The following is a 17,086-nucleotide window of genomic DNA, read 5'->3' on the forward strand; positions in this document are numbered from 1 at the left end:
CAATGGGTGTGGCTGAAATAGCCAAACCCACTAATTAGAAGGGGTGTCCACATACTTTTGGCCATGTACTGTATGTAGTTAGGAGTTTGTGCACCCAGTGTTCAAGTTATTTAAAATTTAAAGTTTTCTTTGGAAGTTATTTCATAATAGTTTTAACCATTTTCTGCATCGTAAGCAACCTACAGGTTATTTACTCTGAGTACATGGTTTGCTCGAATTTCAATATGATAATTTACCTGCTTTCACAAAACAGTTTCTTTGATTTTTGCTGCCTTCTATATGTACAAAACTTTCACCCACCACTTTCCTTTATACTTCCACTGATCTCATGTTTTTCCATAGTATAGATGCACTGTAGCATGAGACACCTTCCTAATGCAGCTTGTCCCATCCGTGCAGTAGAATCTAGTTTTAACTACTTGAATTTACATGACAGTGATCATTCATCTCTCTTGCTGCTTTTTTTTGTATATTTAAGTTGGTGTACAATATTTTTGAACTTATTATTTTGGGGTATTTTTCAACTTTTTCATTTCAGTTAGGTCCAGCTTTCTTCTCTTCAACTGCATTACATGGAACTTATGATTCAGGAGTTTAATTCTAATCTTTTTTCTCTGTTTTTTTGGACTTGTGCTTCCCAAGAGACCCTTATTCTCCTTGGCCATGTCCATATGTGATCTCTTTAGTGGGTTCTTCAGGATCAATGGAACTTCACCAGAGATCCCCTAGATTACCCAATATCCCTTCCTCTTTCCTTCCAGACCAATTTTACCTGGTGGATGGATAGGGGCAATATAATTGCCAGTGCCCCTCTTTTTCCTCCAGGAGCAGAGATGTGCATTGTAACACCCAGTACATCTTGGCTGTTGGTCTTCAGTCGAGTTGAGTTTAACATTAATATTCTGAAACTTCTTGGTGTTTTTTGGGCAATGGATCATTTCTTGCCAATTTTGAGGGGCAAAATAGTATTGATCCACTCCAACAACTTGACTGTTGTCTCTTATATCCCACAGCAAGAGAGCACCCTGTTACAGTCGCTGCATCTTTACACATGCTGTTTTGGACTTGCAGCCATCACATTAATTTGCCTACCTGTCATATCCTGGATGTTCTCAATTTTAATGTAGATCAACTCTCTCATTCCAAAGAGGTTATACTCACAGAGTGGTGCATTGACCCTCAGGTTTTCAGGTGGCTATGCTTTTGATTGAGTATTCCATGGTGAGATACATTTGCTACCCATCTGGATACCAAACTTATTCTGTTTTGGTCTCCTATTTCTTGTTCTTTGAATTTGGCAATAAATGCTTTCAGGAGGATTAAACATATCTATATTTCTTTCCTCCCACCATCTTTTTCCCAACAGTCCTTCCATCATCTAAACTTCTCCATGCCAAGTTATTTTAGTGGCTTTGTTCTGGCCAGCTGAACCTTGATTCCATTTACTTTTTCCTCTTCAGGTGCCACCACTGTTACTTCTTTCTTTCTCCCCATACCTTTTCCATCAATGTCATTTGGCATTGCTTCATCTATCCATTTCCACTCTCTGGGTTCACACGTGGCTTTTGTCTGGCCTCTTTTGTGATATTCTGGACTTTACACCCAGGTAGTAATTCTTTTCCCCCTCCATTTCTACCTTTTCCTTGTCCATGTATCAACATAAGTGGTGTATTTTTTGCTGTTAGTTTAATTCTTGGAGGTTTATTCTTTCTTCTTCTTTTGTCTCTCGTCTATCTGAATTTTTTTACCTGATTTTTTTGTATTGGTCTTTCTTTTCTGATCATGTTATTGTGTACCTTTTATTTTCCCTAATTTCATCATGTTTTTCCTCTCCTGTTATTTCCCTGTTGCTTCATTCTTTTCATGTTCATCATTCTTGTTCGACTTCCTTGCTAGTTTTGGAACTTAATGTTGTCCTTTATGCCCTTTCTTTAACTCTGTTAGATCCTTTGGCTTCCTGTTCTATATATTAACTATCCTTGAAAACCTTTTTCCTCCTCCTGTTGACTTTTGGGCATTGAAGGTTGGATGTGTTCATGATCATTGTCTCTTAGATCCTTTACCACCAAACATGTGTTTGATAAGTATCTATTGGAAATATATTTTTAATTTAGATAAATATTAACTTCAGAGAATTTTAAAATAAGTACAAATAGCATTAAAACACTAGTTTATGTGTGGATATTGATAAATGCTATAAAAATATAAGTTTGATATCATACAGACTCTTGTTACTGTATTATTTGACTTGTTAAGTTATTTACTCTATATGTTGGATATCTTTTGTATGATGTAACTTGTTTCTGTGACAGGGGTATTACATGCACAGAGATGTCATTGGCAGTTCTGGTGATGTCATTACATCCCAAGAGATTTCACAAATGTTTGGAGAGGTGAGTTGAAACAAAATAACTTATTTTTTCAATAACCTTCTTTGTAATTTTGAATAAAACAAATCTTGAAACCTTTATAAGTGAAAATTGGTGGGAGTTTTGAAAAATAAAACATTTTTACGAAGTATTTTATGCAAAATTAATTGTTTTAACATATCATTGCTATGGTGGTTTGCTTCATGAACTTTTTTTACTTATTAAGTATATTGATGAGTATTATAGAGCACATTTTAACTTTATACAGAATTTATTGTACTAAAACTAATTCTGTTTAAAAATTAATTACATTATGTTGGTTTAATATATAGTATTACTCAGTAATAGATTAGAAAACACAACTATTTTGAGGTACTGCTTGTCTACCAACCTTTTATTTATTTATCTTTGGTGTTTCCTTCTTGAACTGTATCTTATGTGACATGTGGACTAAATGGCTAAGTCAGAAGCTCTTATTATTCAGGCATTGCCTTCCTTGATTTAGTTTTGCTGAACAAGCAAGTCCTCCTAATTGGTATTCTTAACCAATGAGTGAGATTGAAGAACAAAGCTATAATGTCCCCCTTGGCTGAAAATAAGTAACATGTTTAGCAACATTTTGAGTCTTGAAACCCTTATCTTTCTGATTTAGATCATGACATGCTAAAGACTGTGTAATTTCAGGTCTAAGACCTTTAGTTAGTGTATTAATATCATTACTCAAGTGTTATCAAAGTAAAATCATAATAAGAGTGTGTATGAAATAAAAATGGGTTTCTCCAAAGAAAATAATAATCTAAAGTTTTGAAGTGCTCAATACCAGCTGTCTGGAAATATGTGCATTAAGCTTTATGTTATCTTGTGTTTTTATTTTTTATTCAGTTAATATTGAAATCATCTAAATAGTAATTAAGCTTTTGTGTGTGTGTGTGTCTGTCTTTCTGTCAGGCTGTGTATCTTCTGAATGGTTAATTGTAGAAAAGAAATTTTGTATATCAAAGTGTTTCTTTTCAAGAGAACATAACATGGAAATAATTTTTTTTATGTTGTTCAGTTGATATTGAAATCATCTAAATAGTAATTAAGCATTTGTGTGTGTGTCTGTCTGTCTTTCTGTCATGCTGTGTATCTTCTGAATGGTTAATTGTAGAAAAGAAATTTTGTATATCAAAGTGTTTCTTTTCAAGAGAACATTACATGGAAATAATTTTTTTTTTTACACCTAAGATTTCTTAGCGATGCCAACATTGATCTGTCTGTCTTCATGTGTTGAATTGTCAGTCTGAGAAAAACACCTAATAAAAACGTTTTTTTGTGTGATAGAATTTTCCTCAATGCAATTATTGCATTGAAAACATATCATTTTTTGCCAACAGTGCATTGCAGTCACTCTTATTTGCTTAAAAACAAATGCAGTGCAATTTTCATTGTTGAAATGATATGTGGAATGGCAGTACATGATTGTAAATGCCATACTGGACAATCATATTGCATATATACTCTAGTCCAAGGGATTTGGATTGACTGTGCATTTAATATTTATTCATCACTATTTTTAGGAAATTTACCATTGAATAATTCCAATGGACATTGCTAGTGTGACATAAGTGATTGAAAACAAATGGAAATTATATATTTACCAATTACAAAAGTTTTTGGATTAATATTCCCAAGATTTCAGAACAGTGTTATATAATAAAAAACCTAAGAATTACAGTTTTAATTGTGAACATTTACATTTCTGATTTAGATATTTTTAATTGATGATATGCTATTGTGCTTTAAGAATTTATTGTAGATACCAATTATGTTTATATTATTATAAAGATTGCACCATTATATAGATTAGATATAATTATCTTCTTTTATAAACAAACTGTTTCTAAGTATGTGCTAAGAATATTCTTTACTGAAATATTTCTATTTTTCATTTATTGCTTAGTTTGAATCATTTGGAAATTAATAAACAGTTACTTGTTGAAGTGGTGTGTTTTATTTGATTCATATCAAATGGTTGTGATTTTTGTAGAAATTTAGTGGGGAATTCGTATATGATAATTTTAGTACTTTGAATTAATGCAATTTTTTCATCCTTGCAGCTAATTGCTAAATGGTTTTTAAATGAGTGGACTAAAGTAGGTAAACCTAAACCACTGTATGTGGTTGAGCTTGGGCCTGGAAGAGGAACACTCTCTGATGATATGCTTAGGGTAAGAATTTATTTTTAAGTTATTCTATAAAAGTGTTTATACTTGCATCTATTATTGTAAAGAAGTTTGTGTGTGTACATAATTATTTTTGTATGGAACTGTGTATAATAAAAATAATAGCCTCATTTGCAACTGAATACTATATACATCCAAACCTGTAATACCAGTAGTTTCTAAAGTTTTATAATAAACATATAAAGACATATAGGGGTAATTTTGCTTTCCAAAAATCATCCATCATTGGTAGCCGACTGTATATTGTTTTGGCTAACATAACTGTTTTGTTTATTTAGGGTAGGTCAGTGGTCCACACATACATTTTTAATTTACCTCCTACACCTTTGCACTTGAAACCTTTCAAATCAAATGCAGTGCACAAAGGACCAACAAAGACTAATGTTTTCCATTTGTGTATATTTTTATAAAGTTAAAATATTGTTTATCACATGGGATGAAAACATGTTTAAAGTGGGGATAAACATCAAATTAATATTTTAAACATACAGTTATGACAGAAAGTGTCCATACCCTTGCATCCCGAGTAGTTTTTTGCTCATAATTTAAAAAGTGTCATGATTAGGCTAATATTATATTAACACACATCTACATACACTTTTATGTAAATTAAACGACAAATAAACTGTTTGTAACAAATAACCAAAAATAGGAGGAGCAGAAAGTGTTCGTACAGTTCAGAACGTGTGAAAAAACTGATATTCTCATAAAATTTTGTTTAGTTTGTGCGAATAAACTACATTATACCATTCCAGAACTAAACACTTGGTTAATAATTATTTAAATTTAGCCAGCAAAACATTTACTTTCGGCAATTTCGTGCTGTTTCTGTCATTATCTGCTTGGTCATCATGACGAAGAGGAAACAACTGTCCAGTTGATGTAGGCTCTTCTGGTGTAGGCTCTTCATCGTGTCAATGGAATCATGAAAAAAGAAGAGTACATTGATATATTAGACACTTATATCAAGAATGATGCTCAGAACGTGCGGCTTGGGCGTCAATGGATCTTCCAGCACGACAATGACCCAAAGCACACATCAAAATATGTGCAATCCTGGTTACAGAGGAACCATATAAGTGTTCTGGAGTGGCTGTCGCAGTCAATCAATCTCAACCCAATTGAAAATGTTTGGCATGAGTTGAAGACCAGGGTTTATCAGCATTATCCAAAAAACTTGCAAGAGTTGGAGGCCTTCTGTAAAGAAAAATGGAAGAAAATACCAGTTGAGTACTGTCAAACGATCATTGAGGGCTATGAGAAGAGATTGCACCAAGTAATTCACCTAAAAGGTTAAACAACTGACCATTAAATTAGATGCACTTTCTGCCCCTTCTATGTTTGGTTATTTGTTTATAAACAGTTTATTTGTCGTTCAATTTACATAAAAGTTTATGTATATGTGTGTAAGTGTAATATTTATAATATACTGTACTTTCATTATCCTAATCATGATACTTTATAAGTTACGAGGAAAAAACTACTCACGAGGCAGTAGTATGAACACTTTCTGTCGTAACTGTAGATATTTACTATTTTCAGATTTCTGTTATTGTGAAGTAAGATAATATGATATTTTTTAAGTTGTGTAATCTATTATTGTTTATAGATTACCATAAATATTTATACCTTTACCTGATAACAAGCTATACATGTATCTAGTTCTCACTGTTTCAACACTGTATAAAGCCATTAACTAATGAAAAAAGACAATTTTTTATATTTATCAGTACTGAAATGTTTATTAAATACTAAACTTTCTGTTGATCAGTAAACTTAAACTTTTAGAAAATTAAGAACAATAGTAGATACAGCAAAAGGCAGGATCAGCATACTCCACTCCCCAACAAAAATTCTAAGGTATTTTTTCTTTAGATTTGTAATCTGTCATTATTTAAAGCAGTTCATTTCATCTCTGGCTGCATTTGATTACTCATTTAACTTTAACAGACTGCAACTATCCGTTTAAAGAAAGACAGACAATGTTTCAGCTTCTTTATTAAGACATTGTTCTGACGATGTTCTCAGTATAGAAACCAAAATATTGTTTACTTTTCTTTCAACGGGTAATTGCAGTCCATTAAAGTTTTCAAACCTACTTTGCCTAGAGTTATTTTTTACATTTTTATCTTGTCTGATTTGAGTTATATGTGATTTAGCTTGTGTTTTTTTAATCTAGATTTGTTTGTTATTTTGATCTAGTTGTGTAAAAGTAACTAATTAATTGCAGTTCTATTTCAAAGCCTTTTTGTATTAAGGTTTGAAAATACTTCATTTACATTTAACTTCTGTGTGATGCTATCTTATCTGTGTTTACTTGCCTTTCTTGTAATGAATAAATACTTGAATTTGATGATGTTTTTGGTTTAGGTTTTTTCAAAATTTAGTGACTCACGAGAAGTGGTGTCACTTCATCTGGTGGAGGTAAGTCCCCATTTAAGTCAGCTTCAAGAGTTAAAACTGTGTGGCACAGTCAGCGTTGTCAAAGATGTATTGGAAGCTGAAGATAGGCATCGACACCTCCATCTACACACTAGTCCAGAAAGTGAAGAAAACTTTTATAAGCACAATATTACAAAACATGGTGTCCCTGTCTCTTGGTATCGCCATCTTGAGGATGTTCCCCATGGATTTTCATGTTTCATTGCCCATGAATTCTTTGATGCCCTTCCAATTCATAAATTTCAGGTTAGTTTTGAGTTACCAGTACAACACAGATGGAAGTCATTGTGATTTTGACACAGTAATTGTAATCTTCAACTCCAGATTATACCATTATGATTATGGCCTGTAAGTTCTCTCCTCCCCCAGATTTTTAGCTTTTCAATTTGTTATAACAGTGATTTGTTATTTGTTATATGGAGAGCGAAATGAAATAAAAACTCTATTGAGTTTATAATCATTTAATATATGTACTTTTCTACTTGTTTCTAAATGTTTTTATAATGCTGTATGCTGTGTTAGCCAATTCAAAATCATATTGATAAGTAGCCTATTCAGAAGTTGAGTTGGTCATTATTAGTTTCTTTGGAAATCATTAATAGCTATTAGTTATAAAAGAAAAAGGTTCAGCAGAATGGATGGTTTATATTTGAATAGGGTAAATGCTAGCTTGTTTGAAAGGGCTAATGATTCCAATTGTAAGGACAATTTTAAACCAGGACTAGACAGTGGTGAGGGCCGTGATCCATTAAGAGCAGAAAAAATAAGAAGTAGAGAAAAGTGTAGCATAGGAACAAAATATAGAAGTAGTTTAAAGGACAGGCTAGATAGTTACTACTGTCACATAAAAAAAAAAAAAAAGACCTTTAGAGTACTATTCAGAATGAGAAATTTTGATGATATGGGAATAAGTGAAACCTGAATAAACATAGACATTTTTGAGGACAGAAACTTATTTGTAATACAGAATTATAGGCTATTAGAGGCTATTAATTATAGAGCAACATCCTGTTGAAGTCAATGATAACAAAGGAGATTGAATACATTTAGGTTACTGTTAAAAGAGAAAGTTTATAGTTGAAAATTGTTAAAGACAACTAGATCAAACTTATAAAGTCACTGAGAAACAGTGAAATTAAGATTTCAGTTGTTAAGTTCATAATTATTAGGGTTTTTAGTTTAAGGTATGTTGACTGAAAAAAATCAAAATCAAAATATGAGGGTGCAAGGTTTTTAGAAACTATTTAGCATGGATTTCTTCATGAATTTGTTAGGATATCTAATAGAAAATGTGCTTTTTTAGATTTATTGTTAACTTCTAATATCAAAATTGTTCAGAGTGTAGTGACTGGCTTCAAGAGATCATTGTTCAATGAGGTTTGATGTTTTAATTGCATATGAGGACTATTAATTAACAGAATTATTTGGAAATACTAATCAGATGTGGAAAAAAGTTTAAATAAATATTTAATGTTAAAGAGATACATGTTCTTTACAGAATAAAAAAATGGTGACTGCAAGCAAAAAACCAGATAGGCTCACTTAAGGTACAAGGGATAAAATTAGAAAAGAGTATTATATGATGGGAAGCTTAGAGGCTTGTAGAAGATTAAAAGTTTGTAAAACAATAAATTAGAAAATTGGAAAAGACATGAGAAAAAATAAAGTTGAAAATGTCAAAATTAACACAAACGATTTCTTTAAATACATTAAAGGTAAGCAAACTTTTAGATTGGAAGTTGAGCCTTTTAGGATTATCTTTAAAGGCCCATTTCTTATTATTATGAGATTGCTGGATTACTAAGTTATATTTTTTTTAAAATTTTTACTAATGAAGATGTAAGCAACACTTCTCATTCTGATCAGTTGGTTGATTAAAAGAATTGGGAAATTTAAAACAAAATAAGACTTCTGAGGAGTTTCAAAGGTGGTTAAGGATGAGATGTGTAATCCATTTGCTACTATAATTTTTGGTTGATATTTGAATACTGGGAAGATACCATAATATTGAAAGTTAGCTAGTGTTGCTCCCGTTTTTAAGGTAGGTAATAAAAATTGTCCCAGTAATTGCAGACCTATTAGTTTTACATAAGTTATGGGAAATGTCTTTGCAGTTCTGATAGAAGAAGCTCTGAATAGTCATTTAACAAAGTTTAAAAGTTATTTGATGGTAAAGATTGTTTCGGTAGGGAAAATTATGTCTTATTAATTTTTGGCATTTCTTGAAGTTGCTGTTTATGTAGATCTGGGTGTTGGTGTATACAGATATTTAAAAAAGTTTTTGGCAAGGTGTTTTTGGCTTGTTAAAATTATCTTTTTATGTGTATGTATAAGTTAGTTCATAGGATAAAAAATTTGCTGGATGGAAGAAAGCAGGGTTATAAAGGAGTTCAATCAAACCTTTTTTTTTTTTTGATTTACATCACTGATATGAGTGGAAGAATGGTGAATAAATTACTGAAATTTGCTGGTGATACTGATGTATTAAGTGTTGTCTGTGAAACAAATGCTGATGCTTTGCGAAGGTATTTGGACTACATGAGTTGGTGACTAAATAGCAGATGGCTTTTAATTGTAATAAATGCAAGGTAATCTGAGTGAATTATCAATTATAAGCATAATTTTAATAGCCATAACCATAACAATGTTATGTAAAAACAAAAGGATCTCAGGTTTTGAATGATCAACCTCATAATCCATCCAGGTATGTGTTGTTGTTAGTGGTAAGGCAAATATAATTTTATGTTTATCCAAAAGGAATATTGACTACAGGTCTAAAAATACTATAATATCATATTAAAGTTGCTGGGTAGGCCATATAGTGTTCAGTCATAACCTTTTTACATAAGAAAGTAAACAGATCATTAAGGCAGTTGATGCTTCATCTTGTTTTTGTACATAATTGTAACAATAGTAGAACTATGGGAAAACAAGTTTAGCTGGGTAGGAATCATCTTCAGCTCAAACATTTTTTGAGAGGGTTGTTGGTTTTTGGAATAGGCTGTTTTCAGATGTGGGGGGTGCAGTAAATTTAAAGGAATGCTTGATATATAATGAATAATAAGGGCTGTTTTGAGTGTTTTCTAAGTATATTTTAATGGATTGGATGACCCTGATGGATCAACAAATTCCTTGTTGTCTTTAAACTTTTTATATGAAATGAAAACCATATAGCTAAGAAAATGTATCTCAAAAAGCACAAGATAAAGAGTTCAATATTGGGATGCCACCCTCACAACAAAGACAAAATAAATAAATTGAAGGTAAGCTTACCACTAAACTCTGTGAGAGACATGGTTTACCAAGATAGTTTAAGTTAAATTTTACTGAAAGGTGATGTTCATGTTAAGATAAAAGTACGTGTCATCTTACACATTTCACATTTCATTTTTATGATCTCTAGAAGTTTCTAAATGAAAATGAAATCAAATGTTTTATAGTTTTTTGTTCTGGTAAAATTTTATGTTCCGAAACATACATATCTCTGCTGACACTCTAGCTATTTCTTAATCTACAGGGTTTTCACTCTTTGCCTATCTAAGCATTGAATGCTCATGCTCTAGTCCTTTATACACCACTCAAATGCCCTTGACAAATTCAAAGTTGCAAAAATCTCAATCAACTTCAATGCACGGTGTATCTAGGTATGGTATATAAGCACCTCATTCAGATAATGTAATAATTTTATTTTCAACAAAACATTCAACATAGGTTTTTATAGCCAGTAGTGTTACGATTACACTATGTAACACAAAGTTTGTTCCTGGATAGTATGTGTTATTTATTCAATTGCTTATGTTGTAAAAGTATAGAAAATAGCCATTATTCCCTTCAAACTTTGCTTTTATGACTTGGATAATGAAATTTAAATATTAACCTATTTTCTATGTAAAAACCGGCAAATTTGCACAGTTTCATTTACATAAGGTCTGAATAAAACAACATATGAATCAAGATTTACAAATAATTATACTAAAGTTATACAAAAATGAACAAAAATGTTTAGAAGTGAGTAGTTTTTTGAGGCTTGCAACTGTAATGTAAACTACTTTCACGTATCAGTTCCCAAACATAGTCTCCCATCATGTTTTCATTATACGCTCCTTGGTAGTGGTATTCAAAATCCAGTATATCTTGGTGAAAGCTCTCACCTTGCTTCTCTGAGTATGCTCCCACGTTCTCCTTGAATTTATCAAGATGAGCATCAAGGATATGGACTTTCAGGGACATCCTATAGTTCATTTTTCCAAAGTTCTTCACCAGATTCTCAACCAGTTCCACATAATTTTAGGCCTTGTAATTGCCTAAGAAGCCACGAACACTGCGACAAAGCTGCCCCAAGCTTTTTGTTTTTTCCTACTGAGCTTCTTGGGGAATTCTATGCACTCCAGGATCTTTTTTATTTGTGGTCCAATGAAGACACCAGCTTTGACCTTTGCCTCAGACAGTAGAGGGAGGAAGTCTTGAAGGTACTTGAAGGCTGCTGACTCCTTATCAAGAGCTGTGGCAAATTGTTTCATAAGACCCAATTTTGTGTGCAATGAGTGGGAACAACACCTTCTGGAGGTTCACAAGTGGCTCACACTTGACATTGTGCCTCCCCACATAGAACTCGGTCCATTGTGGCCAGTAATTCCTGTTGTAGTGTGCTCCAGTGTCCCTGCTGTCGCAAAGGCAAAGATAACAGGGAAACTTGGTAAAGTCTCTTTGGATACCCATCAGGAATGCCACCATTTTGAAGTCTCTGATAACCTCCCAGCCATACTCATCATGCTGCAAGGTCTTGATGCTGTTGTATTCCTCTTTGAGGTGCAGCAAAAGATATTTAAATTTTAAAAGGTCTAAAATTTGTATAATATAAAATCTTACTATTCAAGCAAGCAAAAATTGCCCTTCTAGAGTTTTTTTTGAAGTGCCCAGGGTTTGTCTTGATCCCCAACAGGCATGCCAAAATATGCCTTGTAGGCTTCACACATTTTAGCAGATGCTGTCACAGAGTACTTTTTCACTCTTGTCTTGATAAATTGACCATGTACATAACAGAATGTGTCTGGAGAATGCTTGCAGCTTCTTGATGCCATCTCTGATAAAATCAGATAGGTCTATGTGTTCACTTAGGCAGCTGGAACTAAACAGGAGTGATGAGTGGTGAGCCCATATATATACATATATAATACTATGGAAAGTTGTAGAAAATTCTAAGAGATTCTTGAAAATTATTGTAAGTTTGAGAAAATTCTCTGTCAGCTACTCAGCACTGAATCTACCTTGAATGTTCTGGAAAATGAGTAAATTTGAAAATTTCATTACCCAGGTCACAAAAGCAAAGCTTGAATAGAACAATAGGCCTTTTACATTTACTTTAGGCATAAGCAATTGGGAACTAACATGTTCTGCACAGGTACAAGAAAAAGTAAAAATTTTGTTACATATTGTTATTTACATTGTGATACTGAATGTTGTTGGTGTTTCTACTGCTAAACCATTTTTTTAGAATTATAAATTACTTTAAGAGCAACAACACACACACACACACACACACACAAAGACCAATTTGCATGAACATCTGAGTTAATCCTTCTACTATAGAGGTCAACCAGACCTCTTCTCATTCACTTCTGCTACCTGGTGTTTGTCAGCAGCAAGGGAAGGTAGTCACTCTCAGTTGAAACTGTCTGTGAAATGATCTGTTGTGAGATGTAGATATATATGAGGACCAAAGGTTTCTCTCCAGGAGGTTCTGAGGTGGCTTTTTCCAAATATCTGGGACCAGTTGGAGTGTATTTAGACATACTTTTACTGGCTACTTCCTTTACTAGGTTAGCCTCAACAGAGGACCATTTTGATCAGCCACCAGCTACCCTTTTATCATCAGTTGGTTACTGAGGTTTGTGAAGTTATGGGGATCTCTCGAATTGCATTTGACTCAACCCCTTAATTGTTGACAGAAAGGATGGCAAGTGATTATTGGTTTTTCCTCCTGTTACTGTTTATGCTTGGAGATTTGCTGGCTTGTCATGCAACAGGATAGCTATGTCTTGTTCCTCATGTTTGTTGGAACAGCATTGTTTAACTCATCACCACCAAGAGGGAGGTATATTTAAATTCTCAATGGACCTATGAGGTTCTGAATTGGAACTTGTGATTATCTTAGCTCTCTTGATCCAGATATCTTTTACTGCCCATGAGACAAAGTTTTAGTGTCTTAGATTCAAAATTTTCTTTAACTACATTTTATTTATATTATACAAATTGAAATAGCATAAAATCTTAGCTAATAATCCATATTTTAATGTTATGTAAGTTTTATGTTCTTAATTCTACAAGACAATATTTTTAAAAATCCCAAATTTTCCCTAGTGTGACACATTATTATCCCCATATTTGCCCAACATCTCTTAAAAAAGTACAGAATTGAACATAAATTACTCTTTATAAAATTGTCATTGCTCAGGTAAACCACATTTATTTTTTGTCTTCAACTTTGTTTGGTTGCAGAGGTATTGAATAGAAAATCACACCTCTCCTGCCACACCCAAGATTGTATTTGTGGTGGTTAAGAGGTCTGTGAAATCCCATTTGGGTCATTCTATGTTAAATCATCCAGATTTTGGAAAATTTTCCAGGTGACCCACACAGAATGCCTTGAAAAAATTCACATGTGCTCATCTACCCATATATCAAAACATTGTCAAAGATTAGATCAATATCTCTAATAGTTTTTGATTTACAGCCCTGTAAAATTTAGTTAATATTTTGTTATTTTTGGCAAATTCATTTTTGGGCAACTTTGGCTGCTTAAAGCTGCAAGAGTAATGATGGTAGAAGGCTGAAATTTGCTACACTGACTGAAGTAATCTCACAGAATTCAAAAATGGTCTCAAACCAAGCTTATCTCTCTTAGGATTTACATAGTGAGGCTGTAAAATCACCTGAAAACCCAAAATCGTAAAAAACATTGGTTTATGTAATAAGCCATAGCTCTAAGACTTAATATGATACAAAGCTAAATTTTGTTTTCTAATTTCCTATAACATATCAGTTGATAAATTAGCAATTGTTGTAATTAAAAGTCTATTAGATCTCCTGTAAAAAATTTAGTTGCATGCAACTTTTTGTGATTTAGCTAAAAATTGCCCTACCTCAAGCCACAGTTTGACCATGTCACCATTTATTCAGCCTTTTCAGATTTTTACTATATATTTTTACATATCTGAATATGATCTACAAAAAAATCAGGATGGTGTTCAACCTACTTTTTGAGTTATAATTTTTTAAAGTATTACTGAAAAAAAAACATTTGAAATGTGTTCAGGAGGTCTTAGGTATTACACAAAGGAGGTTTGCAATTTTTGAGGCAAGGAAAAGTATTTTTAATTTTAACTTACAATGTTAACTGAAAGACTGCCAAATTTTGTGAAGATATACACAATGTATTGAAAGTTAGAAGTGTTAAATCTGAAGAGACTTTAAATGTGTACACGTGGTCAGTCATATAGACCAAGCCTGTGTTGAGAGAGCTAAACAGATCTGTTTATTGGATATGTCTTACTCTCATGGCTGTCCTGAGGTTTTTATCTTCCATTCAACTTTCATCTGAAGCATATCAACATTCCCCACAACAATTTGAGGATTAGTTGGGGATTTTGCTGACATCTACTTCAGTCAGATTTCCTTCTTCAAGTTTTTCTTGGTTTCCTAGCTAAATTTATTGGATAGAGACACTTTTGTAGAAAGTGTGTGTTTACTGTTTTCTGCTCTTAGAAAGCTATGGGAAGCTCCTTTTTTCTGTCCCATGCTGTTTGCTGGAGTTCCAAAGACATAATACTCATGGATTGATACAGTTCATTTACATTATTCTTTATCAGATTGTCTTCTTCAGTTCTTTTTTTGGTTTCCTGGCTTGTTTTCCTCTGCAGAAGCCTACTTATAATCTTAGTTCAGATTTGAAACTATGATATATGGTTAGGGTATGAATGGCCCTTTATTTTAATCAATGTTGGTTTTGTATGTTGTTAATGGAAAGAAGTCTCCTCATAATTCTAAATAAAATGTGGTCCTATCCTAGGTCTTTGGTTGAGCACAGATTTCATGTCTTTTTCATGATTCCAAGGGCACTTGGTTGGAGATTGATGGTGAATGTTCATATTTCCAGACTAGATGAATTATGTTGTTTAGTTGGATGTGGCATATACAATCCAGTCATTCATAACCCAAGGTGCTGCCTTTTTGGACTCCTTCAGGTAAAGGAGAAAGTTTGTCCACTTCAGTATTGCTTACTCTCTTGTTGGGATTCTGGTGGTGCAAAATGCATCACTCTAAGGCTGGAGGTTGGGATCCAATCAAAAATGCAACTTTTTTTGTTTAATTTTAATATGTTTAGTTTTTGCTTAAAAATCTATGGTTATAATGTACCACTGGAACCTCAGCTGTCTGGTTGGGTTTGGCTATACTGATAATTATTCATTCAGTTCTACCTTTGATATAGGAATTAAATTCTGGGTGAAGAGCATACTTGTTCTAGATGTAGCGTGGTTTCCCCACTCTAGTACCATCTTTATTGTGGTATATTCCTACACCAGCCCCTCCACCTTCTTAACATGGTATTTTAGCCGTAGTGTCAGCAGAAACTTTTAGAAGTTAACATTTTCATAAGCTGGAGCTGTATTTCCAATAATATTTATTTTCACTGACTCTCTTGTCCTACCTCCCCACTGAGAGGTAGTTTATGTCACAAAAAAGTGATTAAATTATCTGAATGAGGTGCTTATATACCATACCTAGATAGAGGTTGCATTGAAATTGATGGAGAATTTTGCAAATTAGAACTTGCCAAGAGCATTCAAGTAAAATATAAAAGACTGGAGCAGCTACATTCAATAATTAGATGGGTGAAGTGTGGAAACACTGAAGCTCAAGAAATAGCTATAGTATCAGAACCCTCTCGGTGTGGATTCCTGTACTTGGTGAGGGGGACCTCCCAGGGAAGGTTCTGTTCTATCTGGTTACCTTCTCTGGGATCTAAACATCGACCCACGTGTTTGCCGTGTGTGGCGACCCGTGAAGGGGAGGAGAGGATCCTGGTGGTTGAGGGGTCCAACCCTAACACACCACTTTGGCCTCGAATTCCTGTAGACGGGTGGCCTTTGGGTGGCCCCCCTTGGGTCAATCGGCTGGTCCACTGGGGCTAGAGTCAACTAAGTACCAGTGTTGGAAGTTCTCAACGGGTGTTGTGGACATTGTGCCTGATGCTGGTGTTTGGGTATAGTGCTCACGAAACCCTGGCGTTGCTGCATTGTCCTTGCATGACTTTGTAGTGCGTCCCCTTGTAGGGCTCCATGGTGGGTGGGGTCAGTGGGTACCGAAATTTTTTCTTTTTCCTATGGATCCTCCAAAAAATTTAAATAAAATTGTAAAAAAACAGTCAATGGGTAAGCGACCACATCTTGAATACTCAGAACAGCAATCTTCAACATCAGTAACACACGTACCTCATTTTCTTATATTACATTCTCTTTCGGAAAAACCTTTAGGGCAAATGTCCCCTTTTTTTATTCAAAAGGGACTAGAGGGACTTGCTGGCTCTCCAAAGTAAGTAAAGAAACTTTGATCTGGTGACATATTGGTTGAAACATTCACATCCCAACACAGTGAACTCCTCTTGAATTCAAAGGCAATTGGGGATATACCTATTGAGGTTACACCCCATGCTACCTTGAATTCTTCACAAGGAGTTATTTTTGAAAGGGATTTGAAGAACGTTCCCGAGTCAGAGATTCTCGCTGGTCTCTCCACTCAAGGAGTTTCTGCAGTGAGGCGCATCTCCACTCGCAAAGATGGAGTTACACTGCCAACAAATACCCTTGTTTTAACACAGGGGTGTGCAACATTTTTCGTCGGTGGGCCATATAACCAACTTCATCAATCAAGCGGGGCCACTTAAAAAACAAGCTTATTCGTGTACATGCACAATAAATTAAAAAAAATTCTCAAAATGCAAGCAATAATATTTTATATTTTTTGCATGAGTGATCATTTTAGTGCGACACT

At 33.7% G+C, this 17,086-nt stretch overlaps 1 protein-coding gene across 6 annotated transcripts in view; it reads left to right on the plus strand.

Moving 5' to 3' along the window:
- The window catches only part of LOC143225734 (protein arginine methyltransferase NDUFAF7, mitochondrial-like), a 61,076-nt gene that overhangs the window by 6,108 nt on the left and 37,882 nt on the right, over window positions 1-17,086 (plus strand). For all 6 annotated transcript variants that reach the window (XM_076455659.1, XM_076455657.1, XM_076455655.1 and 3 more), the window contains exons 4-6: window positions 2,313-2,393; window positions 4,469-4,579; window positions 6,965-7,282. In XM_076455659.1, coding sequence (XP_076311774.1) covers window positions 2,313-2,393; window positions 4,469-4,579; window positions 6,965-7,282 — 510 coding nt within the window. The remainder of the gene's footprint in view (window positions 1-2,312; window positions 2,394-4,468; window positions 4,580-6,964; window positions 7,283-17,086) is intronic.

Source organism: Tachypleus tridentatus, chromosome 9, assembly GCF_004210375.1.
Source record: "Tachypleus tridentatus isolate NWPU-2018 chromosome 9, ASM421037v1, whole genome shotgun sequence".
Lineage (NCBI taxonomy): Eukaryota > Metazoa > Arthropoda > Merostomata > Xiphosura > Limulidae > Tachypleus > Tachypleus tridentatus.